General features: G+C 36.0%; 1 protein-coding gene across 1 annotated transcript in view; it reads left to right on the top strand.

Moving 5' to 3' along the window:
* The window catches only part of CNGB3 (cyclic nucleotide gated channel subunit beta 3), a 95,241-nt gene extending 75,794 nt beyond the window's left edge, over window positions 1-19,447 (top strand). Inside the window, exons 14-16 of the mRNA XM_051974290.1 lie at window positions 16,265-16,411; window positions 16,955-17,129; window positions 19,148-19,447. Of these exons, the coding sequence (XP_051830250.1) occupies window positions 16,265-16,411; window positions 16,955-17,129; window positions 19,148-19,426 (601 nt within the window). The 3' untranslated portion in view covers window positions 19,427-19,447. The remainder of the gene's footprint in view (window positions 1-16,264; window positions 16,412-16,954; window positions 17,130-19,147) is intronic.
* Window positions 19,448-20,094: the final 647 nt, after the last annotated feature.

The following is a 20,094-nucleotide window of genomic DNA, read 5'->3' as shown; positions in this document are numbered from 1 at the left end:
AATCTTATATAAGTCTGCAAGGGTCAAAGTATGAGAAGGTCAAGGTAAGAATTATAATTGTGCCAAGATATAGAGCAAACACAATGTTTGTTGATTGAAAAAAATCAAAAAAAAATAGAATCATAAAATTAGAAGAGAATTTAGAGCTCATTTTCTATCATTCTAAAGATAGAAATTATTTATTATTATTACTCCTAATGAAGTAATGAATGAAGCTCTCCAACTCAGAAGAAACTTATAATGAATAAAGAATGATTATGAGTCTAAATATATTTGTGCCAAAGTGATAACCAAACATGATAATTTACATCTTCAATTTTTCATGTCACAGTCACATTGGTGTGGATACTGTCTACTGCTATGCAGATCATAATCCATTCATACTTTCTTATCCTATGTGATCCTCATCTCCCTCCTTCCTTTCATTCTTTAGAGCAGACCACTCAATGTACTATAGATCTTCTTCTGATCTTTTAAGATTCTATAAGGACCTCTGAAATATTTATCCTGTATATTTGTTATCCTATCAGCAGCTAGGTAGTACAAGTGGATAGAGCATTGAGCCTGAAATCAGGAAAATGAGTTCGAATCTTGTCTTAAATACAGACTAGCTGTGTGATTCTGGGAAAATCACTTAAACTGTTTGTTTCAGTTTCCTCAGCTGTAAAATGGGGATAATGATTGTTCCTATCTTGAAGTACTGCTGTTAAGAATCAAATGAAGGATAGCTAGTTGATGCAGTGGATAGAGCACCAGCCCTGAAGTCAGGAGGACCTGAGTTCAAATCTGACCTCAGACACTTAATACTTCCTAGTTGTGTGATCCTGGGCAAGTCATTTAACCCCAAATGCCTCAGCAAAAAAAAAAAAAAAAAAAAAAAAAAAAAGAATCAAATGAGATTATATTTGTAAAGTACTTGTAGTCACACAATAGTGCTTAATACATGCTTATTAAATTAATAATACCTTGTTCTCATAATGGATCTGTCCATATCCTTTTCCACTTGTGGATGTGTTCTGTCCAACTTGTTCTGACCAACATCATTATCAATCATATGCTCTAGTCAAGAGCTTTTAGACCCACTATGTGACTCTGCATTGTCTTCTGGGTCATTTCAAATTTTGATATTCCAGAAACTATCAGATCCCATGAATTTTTTAATAAATGGCTTTTAGATTAGATATTTATATTAAATTGCTTACCAGTCTCGTCTTGCATGTCCTCAGAGGTTAGAAGTAGGAACAATGGGTGGATATTAAAGACAGGTAGACCTAGTTTTGATGTAAGAAAAAACTTCTTAGCTGTCCAAAAAATGGAATAGAGTGCCATGGGAAGCAGAGGCCTCCACCCCACTTGAGATTTCCAGCAAAGGAAGGAAGACTACTTGTTGAGGATGCTAAAAAGGAGATTGTTAGGCAAATACAAGAGATAGTAGAGGCCTCTAAGGTCTTTTCCAACTGAAATTCTGTGATTTTTCTATTTTCAAATATTTTGGGCCTCTATGCTTTCAAGTATATTTTTCTGTTCTCTGACTTCATGAAATACTACTTTTTTTCCCCTTTTGGCTCACTGAACATCTGGGACTACATTCATTCAATCTTTTTTTAGAGAATCCTTAAAGGCAATGGAGGATATCACTGGTCATAAAGCCATGGAACTAAATTCTATCTAATTCTATCCTTTGCTTACTATGAGACCTTGCAAAAGTAATTTAACCTTTCTGTGACTTAGCTAATAATAGCTATAATAATTGGGATCTTAAAACATGCCATTCTCTACTCCCTCTGAAATGCTGTGAAAATTAATTAGCTGACATCTATAAAGGATTGAGAGCTCCCAAGAGAATGGTGCTTTGTAAATAAAAAATATTATAATCGCTGCCTGTTGCTATTATCACAGGAGGAAATAGCCCTAGGAATAGAATCCAGGTGTTACTCAATCACAAATGAATGAAATCCTTCATTCCTGGTAGCAGCTGCTTGTGTAAATTTTCCTGTTACCAACTAGGTTAGCTCAGCCAAAAGGGAACTGGTAGATCTATCAAGCCACAAACACACTCAATTATCTGGATGATTCAAACAAATGGTAGTTTTTTGCCTGAATGGACTTTGTAATTGCCTCCTTCCTATTCAGTGCTTTGTCTATACAGACAGAGGAGTGCCACAGCCTTTTGTTCAACTACCTGATGGTCCCAAGCCATATGCCTTCCCCACAGCTTTCACTAGCACGCAGAGCCCTAGGCTTTTTATTCCAGAGGTGCCATTCAAATGTCTGCCAAATGTGAATCCTGAAAAAAAAAATTACCTCTGGCATTTACTATTCAAAAATTCCATGACCTTTGTTTAAAAAAGCTAAATTAAGCAGAATCATTGGGTTTTTTTTAAGGGGGTTCTTCTCTTTTTTCAAAAAGAAAAAAATCATGATAGAGGAGAATTGAAGGTTTCAGAGGCAGCACATATCAATATGGAGGGAGACAAAACTAAACTGAGAATCCATAATGGCCCACAAAGAAATTGCATACTACATGTCCACATTTTAATCAAAATTGCATTTTGGAAAACTTAATTATCTAATCTTAGACAAGAAGCCTTGGACTTAGACAAGAAATGTTTTGGTACTATTGGTCAACTTTCCCATTCTCCCTGAATATGGGTTAAGCAGCAAGACTTTTGGTCCAAGTATTTTATTTAATAATTTTCCATACAGATTTCTTGTTCATTTGTTAGAATTCTCTCTTTTCCCCTCTTTAGGTGAAGCAATATCAAACTGATAAGTATCTGAAGACGTGTTTCTTCATTATGTATTGCTATAATTCATAAAAAATCAGTTTCATTAAAATTCAAGGGGAAGGAAGCATGGCATAGAACACAGGTTGGCAAACTCTAGCTCACAGATCACAATAAGTCTGTCAATTCTTTCTTTATGACCCATAATTTGAGAACAGAACCAAATACAAAATTTGTATTTGGTGTATAGACCATAGTTTGCCAATACACAGGATGTCTAGCACAAATTCTACTCCTTTCTATTTGTGCAATCTTAGGTAAGTCACTTGATAGCTTAGCCTCAGCTTCTGCAAAATTAGGATAAGAATATTTGTGTTTTGTAATGATAATACATATAGCAAGCATTAAATATCAATAAAGAACTTTTGTAAATACTATTTGTGTTATTAGTAATAGGGCTATGGAAGAAGGACATACTGCTGATGACTGAGCTATGTAAGGAAAAATATAAAATAGACCATTTTTCGTCTATTCCTCTTTCATCCCTATTCAACATCTTCTCCAAAAATCTTAAACAAGTCTCTTTTCTCAATCCTATTCTCCAACCAACAAAGCACCAAATACTCTTTCTCCTCTCTTTCCTGTCCAGAATTTCCTTTAATTATGGACCTCCCCTCCACAGCAATATTACATATGATAAATTTCTTCTCAAACTAAAATATTTACCTTTCCCTCTGTCAAAACATACTATCTTATGTCCCATTCCCCCAGAATCTTAATTTACTTTCTACTAATTTGATAAATGAACTGTGTTGATGTTAATAAATCAACAAGCATCTCCCTTATGCTAAGTACTGTCCCAGGCAGTAAAGATCCAAAAACGAAACTATAATAGTCCCTGTCCTTGAGAAGCCTACAATCAAATTATATAATAGCATTATATAGGTATAGCACTTACTTTGGGGCTATTCTCCTAATTCACAGTTGTGCTTCAATTCATGGGTTAGGTACTCTAGTGGACATCTTCCATTCCAAGTTTCAAGGCATAAAAGTACTCTAGAAATCTTTACTACCAATAATTTACAAGCTCCCACTCAAATATCAGTAAACACAATTAGTTCAAAACAAAGGTATCTACTAAGTTGGAAAAGTAAGAACAGTAACTACAAAACATTCTTCCATAAACCTGGATGTGTGCTCCCCCCATTTCTCCCCCTCTCTGTGTCTCTTTCCCCTTTCCCCTTCCTCCCCTTTTCCCTTCTCCTTCCCCACCTTCTCCTCCCCTCCCTCTGTTTCTCATTGTAAAACTAGTTGGGTTTTTTTTTTAAGTCCACCCAGATTGTGGTCAATTTTCAGCCAGCTGATGAGACTTTTCCTTCAATTCCATCAGGGAAGTCTTCACACTTCATAAAGGGGTAACAGGAACAGGTTTGCCCAGTTACCTGTCCAATCTGTGATTTTGTCAGCTGGGCTCGGGGCAGAGAGGGGGAAGGGGAAAAAAATCAATTTGTCAGCATATCCTGATCAACTCCCTCTCCACAAGGGTATATACAAAAATATACCCAAAATAGATCTTTCATTGAGGAAAGGGGAGGGAAAGACTAGAAGGAAACACTGGCTGAAAACAGTATATGAGTAGTGTAGACAGTATCATGGGGTTTATGAAGTGGTTTGTTTTATATTTTGATCATTATATTTCAACATAATTGGTTTCCTTTTCAACCTTATAAAATCAAAAACCTTATTTTGAAAATATTTCCATAGATTTCATTAGTCTGTCAAAGAGGGCCTATGACAAGAAATAGATTATATCCTTCTTGTGTAGAGAGTGACACTTGAACTGTCAGATTCAGTGTGGTAATGGGTTAATGTATTTCTCTTCCAGGTATAATGCCAACATTACAGAGTTAATACCCTAACCCAAGTGCCCTATGGAAAGCTGGGTGCTGTCCTTAAGTCCCCTAAAAAGCAAACCATAAAAATGTCTACTTACTCCATTTACAGTAGGGCCAAGGCAAGAAAAGCACATACGATGGGTCATGTCAGCAGAAATTCATTTGTAATCATATTCAAAGCAAAACATCTTTATAAGTTAGTAACTCCAGCAATTTTAAAGGGAAAAAACTCAATCTATTGATAATTAAATTCTCAATTATTTATATTCTTTCAAATTCTCCTATTTTTGTTCATGAACCTACACAAATTTTTGTATAGCCTGTCATATTGATTATAACTATCTGATATGCTATTTTTTGGCATCAGCATTTCTTAGACACTTTATATGTAATGGCATTTCATAATCACTAAAAGTTTTAATAGTTCTAAAGGATTTTACTATGCTAATGTACTAGAATATGTAGTTAAACCTTTCCCCTCTTCTGGGTTGTATTACTTTTATAATTGTTGTTGCTACACACACACACTTATCTTTTCTCCTGGGAGGAGGGGAGGAAGAGGGTAATTGACTTTCCAAGTCAAAAGATTTAAACTATTTTCGTATTTGGTAGTTTTTGTTACAAGTTTCCCAAATGCTCTTTCACAACAATAAATAAATACATAGGAGCACCACATTTGCCTACAATGGACATTTGCCATATTTAATTATCATTCTGGTTTAAAGTTTTAACCTACATTTATTTAATAGCAAGACTTCATTTCTATGTGATTATTTGCCATCTATTTTTTTGTTTGTAAATTTTATAAAGAAATACCATTTTTAATAACTTAGATCAATAACCTGAAAATCATCCTTGATGCTTTCCTTTCTATTACCCCTCAATCAATCGCTAATTCTTATCAATTCTACCTCTATCATCTCTCTCACATCCTTTACATTCTCTACTCACATTCCTATTACCCTGGTTCAAGTCTTCATCGACTCTCACCTGGATTACTGTAAAAGGTCCCTAATTGACTTCTTCTACCTTTTCTCTCTCGTCTCCAATCCATCCTCTGCAAAGTTGCCCAAAGTCTTCATTAAAAAATAATAATAAATAAATAAATAAATGAATAAATAAATAAATAAATGAATGAATAAATAAATAAATAAATAAATGATGGTCTCCAAGATCCATTCTCCATAGGACAGAATTCTGTTGTAATTGTTCATTCCTGTCCAACTCTTCATGGCAGGTTTTTGGCAGATACTGAAAGTGATTTGCAATTTCCTTCTCCACCGCATTTTATGGATATAGAAATTAAGGCAAACAGAATTAAGTTACTTGCCTAATCTCACACAATTACTAAGTGTTTAAGACTAGATTTGAATTCAGATCTTTTTTAACTCCAGACCTGGTGCTTTATTTATACTCTACCTACCTGCCTATGAGCTAAGGTGAGTGCAATAGAATATGATTGGAAGTAAGAGGACTCAAACCAAATTGGAAACTACCATTGTTGTTAATTAGAGTCTTCATTCTATCCTAGTGATAAGTAAATACATAGAGAGAGGAGAGAGATAGGCAGATAAACAAGCAGACAGGTAGGTTGAGTATTTATTAAGTGCTTACTATATGCTAGTCACTATAAAGCACTGTTTATTCTCAAGGGAAAATTATCAGATCCCTGCCACAAGACAGGAATCTGTCAGATAAAATCCATCACAGATCACCACTGCCAGTGGATCCACGGACAAAGGACATCAGCAATCCCCAATTCCGAGGACCACCAAGTCTCAATATGTGCAGACCAGTCCCACTACAGATAGGACCATGTCTTTTAACAAAACCATCCTGCAGGATATCAGGGTACCCAGTCAGATTCTAGGCTTTACGATGGCATCAGCAAAAGCACAGACCATCCTATCTCAAACTCATGGCTATTCTATGGGCAGAAACAAAGGAAAGACAGAAACAAAAATAAAGAAAAGACAAACAAAGATAGGACTGAGAAAAGACTGAGATCTAGACTTAGAGACAAAGCCATACAACTTTTTGTTACCATGAACATCCTCTTGAATAGAATGACATTTGCAAAGTGCTTTACAAACATCATTATCTCATTTTCTCCTAACAACAAACTCCTGCACAAGGTAAAGCTAGTATTGTCACTTCCATTTCATATTATCACCCCCACTTTCCCTAAGAACCTAAAATTCTAAGAAATCAAGTGACTTAAAGTCAGTGGAGCCAGACTTCCAGCCTGGTCCTTTAACCTCAAGCCTAGCATTCTTTCTCCTGTATAGGCTATCACTTCGGAGCCAAGAATGGCAGAATAAACAAGAACTTGCCCAGCCTCTCCCCCAATTGCTCCAAATTCCTTTAAATGACTTTAAACAAATGTTGGAACATCAGAATACCCAAAGAGATGAAGTAGAACATTTTCTAGCTGAAGGCAACTTAGAAGTAAGCAGCATCAGCAAGGAGCCCAGAGACAGCAGGAAGGTCAGCAGGAAGAGTCTGTGGCAACAGGATGGGAGTTGGGTGTGCAATCCCAGGGCAGGCCCCACTGGCACAGCTCAGGCCCCAAGTCTGGCAACATTGCTTTGGCACACTAGATCTTACTGCTATTATGGGGCAGGGACAGTCCCGACAGCTTCAGGGCAGGAAAGAGAGCTTGTGGTCAGATTCCTCGAGATCCCTGAAAACAGCTGCACAAAACCCCTGAAGTGTGGGACAATGCACCCTCCATGCTGGAAAGAGAGCCCTACTTTCACAAAAAGTTAAAAGACGAGTAATAGGCTAAAAAATGAACGGATAATAAAAAAAAAAAAAAGTTTCTGACCACTTAAAGTTATTATGGTATCAAGGAAGATAAAGATACTCAGAAAATGATAACAAAGTCAAAGCTCCTAGATACAAAGCCTCCAAGAAAGATAAGAATTGGGCTCAGGCCATGGAAGAGCTCAAAAAGGACATTGAAAATCAAGTAAGAGCAATAGAGGAAAAATTAGGGAAAAAACTGAGAGTGATACAAAAAGAAATTCAAAAAGCTAATAAGAAGAATGCCTTAAAAAGCAAATTGGTCAATTGGGAAAGGAGGTACAAAATCTCACTGAAGAAAATAAGTCCTGAAAAATAGAATTGAGCAAATGAAAGCTAATGACTTTACGAGAAATTAAGATAACAATGCAAAACCAAAAAATGAAAAAATAGGAAAAAATATAAAATATCTTATTGAAAAAAAAAACAACTGACATGGAAAATAGATCCAGGAGAGATAATTTTAAAATTATTAGTTTACCTACAAGTCATGATCAAAAAAAGACCCTGGACATCATCTTTCAAGAAATTATAATGCTGTCTCCTAAAAGATAAAAAGCAAAAAATAAACAAATATGGGATGAAATGAAGTTGACCTTTCTCTGGAGAGCCTACAAGTCATGAGCAACTTTTAAAAGATAGCTTTTAATCTATTTCTTTTCCTGTCTTTACTGATCTCCCAATTTTTAGTTGGTCCCCTACCTTTTTTGAAATTGACCTATAGTCAATTTCAGAATCAAAACTTTATGAAAAAAAAAGAATCTGAGTTTTGTTCCCTGCAGACTCTGAATTCTCTAGAAGAGAATCTATGAAATCTATAGACAAAGAATCTATGGATGCAGATTCTCCTCAAAATGTTTTTCTTTTAAAAAAAAAAAAGAAAACTTTTTGAACTTCCACATTTATTTGCTACCCTCAGATCTGTGAATATCAAAGTGTGTATGGGGAAAAAGACACCAGAGTAAGGAAGTACCTAAAATGTCTTCTGAAATTTTCATAGTGCACATACTGGCACAGAAACAGTTTTATTCAGATTTATTATCTTATTATCATGGGGGCAAGAGAGACAAAGAGAGAAACAAAGAGTTATATTCAAATTTATTATTAAGAAGTTGTTAAAAATCCCTAGCAGCAGATTTTTTTCAATAACTTTGACCTAGATGCAAATTTTTCCCTAAAGAGGCCTAGAAAGTAAAGACTTGACCTTTCTCTCTACAAACTGTGACCCCAGTTGGAAATGTGTGTTTAATGCTAAAAATGCTTAAAGTTTTCATCTATCTCAATGCTTGATGTGGTGACCTCTAAATAGAGAGCACTAGACTTTGTTTCTCCCATAAAAAATATCTCAAGTGACAGTGAATGCTGTCAGAATAGAATTATCTCTAATTTAATAAGTCTCCCAAACTTTCCTTGTCCAAATATCTTTTCCTCCAATTATTTGCCTGTTTTCCCCCATGTGTCCCGAAAGTATATGTAGTGGAAAAGAAAACTAAATTTGTAGACAACCTTATATCATATGTTGCCTTTATACCAGCTATGTGGCCATGAATAAATCAGTTAACTTCTCCATGCTTCAGCTTCCTCATCTGTAAAAATGAAGACAACACTAGCACCAATTTTTTTTTTACAGGACTGTTACAAGGAAAATATTTTGTGAATATGACAACTAAGGCATCACAATTGCACAGGGCTACGTCTGGAGTCAAGAACACCCAAGTTCGAATTTGATACTCAGATACTTACCAGCTGTGTGACCCCTGAACCCATCACTTAATTTTTGTCTGCCTCAGTTTCTCAAGCTGTAAGATGGGGATAATAATAATGGTTATTGTGAGGATTTAATAAGATAATATTTGTAAAGTGCTTAACATGATACCTCATACATGTTTCTACATAAATGCTTGTTTTCTTCCTTCCCTTCCTTACAGAAGCAGAGTTAAGGAAGGGAGATAAAATGCATAGTCATTCTAATAAAGAATCATGTATTTAAAACTGCAAGAGACCTCCATAGTCAGCTAATCCCAGTCTCTCATTTTGCAGATATGGAAACTGAGACTCAGAAAGGTCATGTAGCTAGTAAGTGCTGTTGTTGTAGTTTAATTATTTTTCAGTTGTGTCTGATTCTTTGTGTCCCCATTTGGGATTTTTTGGCAAAGATATTGGAGTGGTTTGCCATTTCCTTCTCTGGCTCATTTTACAGATGAGCAACCTGAGGCAAACAGAGTTAAGTGACTTGCCCAGTCTACATAACTTGTAAGTTTCTGAGATTAGATTCAAACTCAGGAAGATGAACTTTTCTGAATCCAGTCCCAGTACTCTGTACACTCCATCAATGTCATTTGTCTCCAAATTCAATATCCTTCCAACACTAGAAAAGGTACCAAAATGCTCTGGCACTTCTGAGGTAAGCTCTCTCATCACACGTCTCCGTTTAGTACAATAGTCACTCAGGTTGCTCATCTCAGTTATTCCATTATACTCTGCTCCTTACCCACAAAGCCAAACAGTTGCCAAAGCTTATCATTTTTATAACCACAGCATCTCTCACTCAGTCCCTTTCTCTCCAGCTGCACAGTCTCCAACCTAGATAGATCTTCACTTCTTCTCACCTGCACTATTGCAGCTACCTTCCAATTGGTTTTCCTACCTTAAGCCTCTTCCCTTTCCAAGACATCCTACACAGAACTCCCAAAGTGATTTTCCTAAGGGCCAAGCGTGACCACGTCATCCCTTTTTGTCTCCTTTTTGTCCAGTGTCTCCTTACTATTTCTAGGATCATATACAAATCCCTCTCATTTAATATAACTCTAATTTAATTTAATGTTCTTCACAATTTCATCTTTTCAGCTTTGCTATATCTTCTTCCTCCCAATCTACAATTCAGTCCAAATTCACCTTCTCACTGTTCCTCATACATGACACTTTCTCAGTCTTGTCACTGACTATCTCTCACACATGAAACACACACACACACACACACACACACACACACACACAACACACACACACCTTCCTCATCTCGACTTCTTAGAATTTTTGTGTCCTTCAAGATTTAGCTCATTCATTCAGTTATTCCTCATTCTCCCAAGCAGTAAATGCTTTTTCCTCCCAAAATCATCAGCCACCACATGAGATAATATTGTGCTTTGCAAACCTTAAAATCCTATTTTTTAAAGAAGTAATTATTTTATTGTTACAGAACCTCCCTGAGAGAAAGGATTGTTTCACATTTCTTTCTATAGCTCAGATGCCTAACCCACAGTAGGCGCTTAAAATTTTTGTCACTCTCTTATAAATGTAACTTCTTACACACACACACACACACACACACACACACACACACACACACACACCCCACAACCTTATCTCTCTTCCCTATATAATTTCTGCCTCCCAGATCCTAGGCTTCATATATAAATCCTAAGTTAAATGGTATAAACACTAGGCAACAAGCTCTAGAAGGAAACAATATGATCTAGTGGAAACAGTCCACACCTTGGAGACAAAAGCTGTAGAGTTAAATCCCACTTGATGCTGACTACCTGTGAGCCAAGAAGAAATCACTTCATCTCCCTGGGCCTCAGTTTTATCTGTAAAATTAAGGAGTTGTAGTAGATAGCCTTCAAAGCCTCTTCCAGCTTTAAATCCATCAATCTCTATGACCAATTTTCATTAGCCAATAAATCCCTATTACTCCCCACCTCTACTCCCTAGTGTGATTTATCTTATTATATCTTAAGAATTAAAATGTAAACCCAAGCAAAATTTAATTTTATCTATCCCCCACTTCCTCTATCCTACCCAATAACCTTACAATACTGGTAATACTCATGACTTCTAACAGAAATCTAGTTAGCAACAGAAGGTGCCAAAATAAAAAAGTCTTTTTTATAGGCAAATAGGTGGTCCATAACACTGGGCCTGAACTCAGGAAAACATGAGTTTAAAACCAGTCCCAGAGGCTTACTATGTGAGTGTAGACAAATCATTTAATCTCTCCCTCAGTTTCCTTAACTGTAAAAGTACCTCCCTCACAGGGTTTATTTGGGGATCACATGACATAATATTTCTAAAATACATACTACTACCTGGTACATAGTAGGCTTAATAAAATACTTGCTTCCTATTTTCTTTCCTTGTTCTCCACCAGTTCAAAAATCTTACTTGTCTCCTCATTTTTTTTGCCAATACCTGACATAAAGTATGGCAATTTGGATTCATTGTCAGAGAGAGGAAAATATGATTGTTTGAGAACGTATGTAACAATGAGAGTAATATAGAGATTGGCGGTAAAAACAGACAAATGACCAGAGATTCATTAAATAGCTATGAAAAGGAGAAATACATAATCTCAATTCTTGTTGAAAAGAGGATGAAAATATTAATTTTATCTCAATGCTCCTGCTCAAGCACTTTCAATGGCTCCCTATTTTCTACTGCATCAGATTTGGACCTACACCTAAACTCCCCTACACCTAAATTTTAAGGCTGTTCATAATAATAGTTAATAATGATAACTAATATTATATATCCCGTATTATATAAAAGGTACTATGTTAAAGGCTTTACTACTATCTCCTTTGATCTTCATAGTAATTCTGGAAGATAAGTGCTATTATTACCCCCATTCTGTAGATAAGGAAACTGAGGCAAACAGGTTTAAGTGACTTGCCCAATAAGTGTCTGAACCCTTATTTGAACTTCGGTCTTTCTGACTCTAACCACTATACAATCTACCTGTTCCCATTACTATTTCTCTGTTAATATGACCCCACTACTACAAGTTTATTTCCCTCTATTCTGTATATATATTCCTCCGCTCTGAACCAGCCAATTTCCTCAGTGTTTGTGAATGTCATTCTCATTTCCACATCGGTGCCTTTATTCCTTCTTATTAGTTCCCTCACTTAAAATGTTCTCTCCTTCAGGCTTTATGCTTGAACTAAAGTCCTACTTTTTTCAATAACTACTTTGAGTACTTCATTCTTCTTTCATTTTTCTCCTCTCTGATTTTCTCCAGAACTTCTAATCTGTACTCTACAATTCGATACCATCGTCTTTTTTGCCTGTCATTGTTGTCCGTCACTGTTCCTGGTCTCCTTTCCCCAACTAGAGTCAGCTGCTTAAGAGAAAAATCGATTTTCCTTATTTCTGTTAAAATGGCTAATATATTAATGTTCCTCTACCTGCCTTTTATGATCTAGCCAAGCTAGGCTTCCCTATGTTCCTCATATGTAGCCCTCCATTTCTGAGGGCTCTGACACTTAGCACAAATCTTTTTCTATGCCTGAAATATATTTTCTCCTCACTTCAGTCTCACAGAATCTCTCAATTCTTTCCAGAATCAGCTCAAACAGTATGTTTTCTGTGAAGCCTTTTCTGAGTCATCAAACTTTTAGTGCCCTTTCTAATGTTTGGCTTTTATTTTCTATTTCTTATGTCTATTTGTATTGATTCTGTATGTACAAATGCCTTTAATAGAATTTAAGTTCCATGACAGCAAAGACCAGTTCCATTTTTGCCTTTGCACTACCATCACCTGGCATATACCTGGGTCATCATGGGTATTTAACAATCTTTTTCTGATTCACTGAACACTTACTTAGTGAGCATTCAAAACACCAAGTTCTCTGTGTGGACATTCTTTCTTCCCCTGTTCAGTGAATCAGTAAAAGATTTTTAAATACAAGATTCTAGGAGGTGCTATACCAAAAAAAAAAAAAAAATCACTAGCTGGTATAAAACTTTCTGATGAGAATAGTCAGTTAATAAATCCCACAAATACTTCTTGATTGATTATTAAAGCCCATAAAACATCATGAATTATTCAAGGTTGCCCAGAAAATAAGTAGTGGATTTGGGCTTTATCCTTACATTACCAGTTCATTATTCTGCTCGCTGTTTTGATTTTGGTCAATGAACTTCTTCCAATATCAATAAGCATCTTCTCTGCAACTTACTCTTAGTTCCTAAGAGGTTAAAAGACTTGCCCAGCACCACACAACCGAAATTTGTCCCGCATCTTCCTGACTCCTAAACTAGTTTTCTCTCTATGGTGCCATACTGAAGCTCAACTGTGTGATTAGATGAGCAAAGCCTTCCTTTGCCAGAGAACTGGAAAAATACTCTATGGACAAGAAAGAAAAGAAGCTATTTTAAACATTGCTGAGAAAGTTTGGGTAAAATCCATCTGGCAGACAGACTATTACTCCGCTTCAAAAGCTCATCAAGATCTCTCAACCTGTGACCTATAGGCAAGTTTAATTAAAGCTTGAGAAATCTCAAAATAACCTGACATTTAAATATTCTATTTCTGTTCTGCTCTCACAGTCTGGCAGCCATGCATAAACACTCAAGTCTCACTCAGAGATCAAAACTGGGCAGCTTTCAGAGCTGCCTTTATCCATCTTCAACAGTCAAATGCTCAGTGACTGACTAGCTTTTCAACTGGGTAATCCTGTGGTGGGGTCCAGTTAGCCATTGATGTTTAAATTCTATCACTTATTTCACTTCTACAAAAGCAAAGCAAGGATATTGCTTTGGACAAAATCTCAGACCTATGTCTTTTTTTTTTCTTTTCCCTAAAGAATATGGAAAACTGAGACTTAAAATTTTTACTCTATTTTCTGGGTTGAGAGATATTTAACAGAAAGAATAGCAAAGACTAACAAGGGGAAATCAATAACAGGCATTTATTAAATGCTTATTTGCAAGTCACTGTGCCCTATAGGTTTATATAGATATAAAACAGCAGATACAGAGGTATAAAAATAACAATTAAAAAAAGGTATTAATGGATTTAACCACTATAGATTCAAGAGACTTTTTCCAAATGCTAACAGAGATATTTCATTTTGGAAACAAGTCTTAAACGAGCCCTGGATTTCATCAAAGTACCTTTTTGGGTGGATTCTGGAGGAAGCAGATAGATGTTATTCTTAGATAGAAAGGGAAAAAAGTGAGATTTATGGGGAGGTGGGTATTTAAAGCAATAAAGTCTACTATTAACCAGTGGAATTATGGATTACTTTATTTGCCCTAAATTATAGGAACATAGATTTGGAGCTGGAAAGGACCTTAAAGATCAATGGACTCCAATCCCTAAATTTAAGATGATAAAACTGAACTGAAATATATAGAGAATGGATGACTTGTCCAAAGTCCCACAGATAGAAGGTGTCTGAGACAGGATTTGAACTCAAATCTTCCTGACCTTAAGATCAACATTCTGTTCTCTTTGCAATATTCTCTCTCACTTTGAATGACAGCAATAACAGGGCGTGTGCTTGATCAATATTCCTAGGCATAGTACTGCCATAGAATGAAGAAGCTGTCTGTTTCTGGTTTTATCCAAACTGTCATTCCAGGATAGTGTCATAAGAATCTCTACATTACTATTTCTGAGGACTTTTCTGAATTCTTTTTATTCTTTAACTATTTTATTTTTGATTAACATTTTCCTTCACTCCCCATTTCTTACTAATTGACTCTAAAGATAAAATCTTCCTGCTTATCCTGACACAATGTATTCTCTAAATGCTTTGAGGGAATTTATAGTATATTATTTTGGGTTGTCATATTCTGGAAATTCACCTTTTTTCCTCATTCATTGGTATGTTGGATCCTTTAGTTACATTCACTCAGATTTGACCAAATATTTGTTGAGCATCTGCTATATACAAAGAACTTCACACTGAAGAAAAAGATAAAATTCTTCTTGACTTAAGGTAATAATAATAATAATAGTTAATGTTTATATAGCTCTTACCATGTGGTAAGAATGCATGAAGTGTTCAAGGAAGATTAGCATCTCTGGTGTGAAGGCTTGCCAACCCTTTTTCAGAGCTGCTCATCTATCATTGGTATCCACCTTTTCCCAACTCTCATATATGGCTCCAAAAAGCTGTAGCTTAGGCAGCAGCCATGCTATGGTAAACCTTTTCTGCACATGGGCTAACTCAGGTTGAAGCTTCAAAACTGTCCCTGAGTTAGAGGCATGTCTATCCCGAACAGGTGAAGACTTCCTTTCTGAGGAATGGGTGGATGAGAACAATTTGTTCCAACAGCCATGAAGTCAGCTGAAACAGTGTGGAACACTTAAATTTGGTCACCCAGTTCATCCACTACATCCTGGGCCATCTGTCATCCTGACTTTTGTTTTGCCACTAGACTTCAATGAGTCAGGAGGAGAAAGTGAGACTGCAGACTTTCTGTAACTCTGCCTTACTTAAATACAATTCATTCTAGAGTCATGATATCATACATGGTACAGTGAAAATTGAAAAGACTAAAGAGACTACTTTTAGTTAGAGTAAATGTTCTTAATTTTTTGGGTCATCGAGCCCTTTGGCAGTCTGGGGAAGCCTATTAAGCTCTCCTCAGAATAATATTTCTCTCCTCCATTCACAATTGAAGGAAATGCTATCTTTCAGGTCTTTTTGCTTAACTGGAAAATGGAGACTTGACACTTCCCCTCTCTACTTGGCAAGGGTATCATTGTAAGGAAAACCTTTGAGTTTTAAAGCTACAGAAATGTGAGTCACAATTAATATTATTACCTCACAGGGTAACATTTGAGGAGCAGATGAGATCATATATATATATGAATGTGTTACAGCCATAAAGACCTCACATATACTTCAGGTTGAAATAAGTTCTGTCCCCATAACATCCCTGACCTTGTCAGGAAGCATACCTGATCACTTGATGGTGAGGAAGCACCTCTTAAAGTGGTACCATTTCTAAATTTTGGACACTACAGGGATTTCTGAAGACTCTCAAAGGAAGAAAAGAGAGAGATATCACAAAAGGTAAAAATGACCTTTTTCTATCTTACAGCCTTCTGGCAAAAGGTGGAGGAAACCGCAGGACAGCTAATGTGGTGGCCCATGGATTTGCCAATCTCTTTATCCTTAACAAAAAGGCACTCAGTGAAATCTTAGTGCACTATCCAGACTCTGAAAAGATCCTCCTGAAGAAAGCCAAGTACGTCCTTAAGAAAATCCATAGAAAGAGGATTTTAATTTGTGAAAAAACTGAGAAGTACACACATGAAAAGAGGGGAGAAAACATCAGACAGGAATACCTTGAATATTTATTGAGAACTTTCATAAGGGAAGAACTGGATGCTTGATGGCAACAGACAACTTAGTCCAATTGACATATTAAACCATTTATGCTCACAGAATTAGTGTTCTTTGGTAGGAAGATATAATTTTTAGACTTAAATAGTAAGATAAGACCCTGAACTGGTAAGGATAATAGCTAGATGATATCCTATTTCTTTTCCTTTTTTTTTTTTTTTTAACATAAGGTAAATGGTGTGGGGTGTGTGTGTGTGTAAGCAATACAAAAGGAGGAAGAGTGACCATAGACCATAGGATCTTGGCTTACTTAGTGCTTTCTCTTAAGTTTTTTACATAATTTAGTTTGTACAAGTAGATAATATTTTATAGAGAAGTAATGGTCAGGATTTTATGCAAACTTTCCCAGAGCTCCTTAAGGATATCTCTTTTTGTCTGTTTGCAGATTACTTCTAAAGCAGAAGGCTAAGCCCACAGAGGCCCCACCTCCAGTGAAAGGTTTTGCCCTTCTTGTCCAGTCCAAAGAAGAGACACCCAAAATGCTTAAAGCTTTATTGGGTGGCTCAGGTAAAACAAGTCTTGCAAGACTACTCAGACTGAAGAAAGAAATCGCAGCTCAGGTAATGCATGAATTGTAATGCCGGAGAAACTGAGGCAGGATAGAGATTAGAGAACAATTTAATATTTTTTTTTAAAAGGGAGAGATTTACTGGGACCAAATGGATCCATGGTTTGATCCCAAGAATCCAGCTGTGAAAGATTCTTTTAAAAGTAACAAGAAAGGTGACAAAATGGGAAAGGTACCTAGGATGAGGATGACACAATGGAGGCAGGCACCTAGGATGACATAATGGAGGGAGGAACTGGAGAATCTCCTGATATTCTAATGATGTTTAAAATATAAGACCTTTATCCTATCAAACATTAAGAGGGAATGGTTATAACCTAAGGCAGAGTAACTGAGTAGGACAATTAGAGAAACTGGGTCAGGACATTAAAAGGGAACCTGTGGCACAACAAAAAATTAACTTCTGGGGAGGAGAGGGGGTCAGACAGAGGAAGGGGGAAATTTCATTTATATAGCATTTTAAAGTCTGAAAAGCACGTGATATACAATTATATATTTTGATGACCACAACAACCTTACAAGAAGGGTATTAGCATTATTCCCGTTTTACAGATGAGGAAACTGAGGCTGAGAGAAATGATGTCAACAAGCACTTATTAAACTCCTACTACCAAGTAACTATGTGATCTGGAGATAAACTTCCATCCTCTCACTCCCTATTCCACAAAAAATTCATGCTCTCAAGGAGTCTACAATCTAACAAGGGAGGGAGGGAGGAAGAAAGAAAGAAAGGGAGGGAGGAAGGGAGGAAGGGAGAGAAGAAGGAAGGAGAGAATGGCTTCTTTTTCTTGTCCAAAAAATAAAATAAATCTAGGAAAGGAAGACCCTCAGGGATTCTGACCAAAAAGAAACTATATTGTCATGGGTTATGCTAATCAAATACTGGGGATGTGAATATCAAAGTATAGCACAGCCCGTGGCAAACATAATAAGCATTTGTTTTTTATTCATCTATTCTCTCTAAACCAATGAAATCACAGATTTGTCTTTTTATTCACTTTCTGCCTTTCATAAGCACTTATATCTAATTCAAATTATTACTAAATGAGGGACCAGAAATATGATGAAATTTAAAGAATTATAGATCTAGGACAAAAAAGATCTTAGCAACCCAGTGAATCCAACCAATTCATTTTATAAATACTAACATTAGGCCCAGTCTAGTTAGAGACAAAAAATAGCTAAAACCCAGAAAAGTGCTTTTTAACAAACACAATAAAACAAAAACTAACATTTACATATAGTGCTTTAAGGTCTGCAAACTGTTTTGTGAATATTATCTCATTTGATCCTTGCAAAAAACTCCTGAGAGGTGGATGCTATTGCTATTATCATCATTTTACAGATAAGGAAACTGAGTCAGACAGGAGCTAAGTGCATGGCCCAGGATTATACATCTAGTAAGTTTTTGAGGTTGCATGTGGGCTACAGTCTTCCTGGCTCTACTGCAACATTACCTTCTAGCTGCTGCAATAGGATTACAAAATAAAATCAATTATGTTAAAATTATCAGTTATCCAAAAAAAAAAATTCAAAATAAGTTCATCACCCCTATTTTAAAATACTTGTACTAGATCTAGAACACAAAGTGGCCTCTGTCCAAGCCTATCTGTGACAAATAAAAGGAAATCTTCCTCAGAAAAAGATAATCATTTCTATTCCATTCTTTCTTAGCAACTTGTATCCATAGAAAAAAAGATATTCCTAAGTATTTTGAAATCTGATGCTTCTGCTATTTAAATCATGGCACAGTTAAGTGGAAAATCATTTGGTGAATGTAGAAATGCATAGGCCAACTCTACCCTTCAACCTAACTCAGAAGTTCTATATTAACATTACACTCGACTTGTAGAGACGACATGCAGAGATTCTCTTCCCCTGAGAAGAATTCAGAGATTCATTTTCTAAGCAATAACCTTGAGCCATTAAGGTAACCACTAGTCAAATGAAGTTGAGAACCCTTGGTTGTGATTTTAGGGCTAATTCTGTGTCAACACTTTTTTTTTCCAGGAAAAAGATAAGAAAATTGAAGGAGTAGAGTACCAAGGAAATGAAGTAGCAGAAAAACAAGTGGATGGGGCCAAAAGTAAACCAGGAGATGAAACAGGAAAAATAGAGGACAAGCTCAAATGTAAATCCACACCTGTTACAGAAGGAGTGTCCCAACCTATGCCAAATGCACTCCTACCCAGGGGAAACACTAAAGAATCACTTATCATCACCATGACCCCTTCCTCTAATGCAGAAGAAGAAATTCTTACAGTTGAAATCAAAGAGAAGGCACAGTAATAAATGCTTGATTTCATAAAAGTCTAGGCATTTTCCTAAGGGCAGAATATCCAGGAGCATAGCTTAAATGAATGAAAGAAGAAAGGTTTTGTTTCTTCTACTTCTGAGATCTTTCACAGACAAATCATTGGCTTACTTGAATTACTCTTGAATTTGATTTGAAAATTCTATTTTATATAAGAATATCTAGAAGAATATTAATAATCACTCAGATTTATATTGGTTATTACCTTGATAATTTTACTCATTTTTCATTTCTTTTTTCTAGTTCCATTTGTTTTCTTCTCCATTTGGTCCTTGCTTCTTCCTATCATCCTCATTTTATCTTGATTCTTAATTGGCTCTTGGTTCCTCTTATTTTCTGGATAAACCCCACCTTGTAGCCCTCTCTCATGTGACCCTATTTAGATATATATGCCTATTTCTCTCTTCTTTCCTCTCTGTCTACTTTACCTTGATAACTAATGTGGGTTTAATTACCATCAAAAGTCTGATGACTTCTATTCAAAGATTAATGACCCTTCACATTAATGTACATATTAATGGTATTCACAAAACCAAATAAGAAACAGGCCACTCAACTAGAAACAAACAGGAGTCTTGTAATATGCACTTCAGATGAAAAATGTCCCCATACAAAAGTCTAAACTCAACATACATATTCAAGC

Source organism: Antechinus flavipes, chromosome 1 (genome assembly GCF_016432865.1).
Source record: "Antechinus flavipes isolate AdamAnt ecotype Samford, QLD, Australia chromosome 1, AdamAnt_v2, whole genome shotgun sequence".
In the NCBI taxonomy this organism is placed as follows: Eukaryota; Metazoa; Chordata; class Mammalia; order Dasyuromorphia; family Dasyuridae; genus Antechinus; species Antechinus flavipes.
Note: the sequence above shows the minus strand (reverse complement) of the source record. Positions and strands in the feature narration are given on the sequence as shown.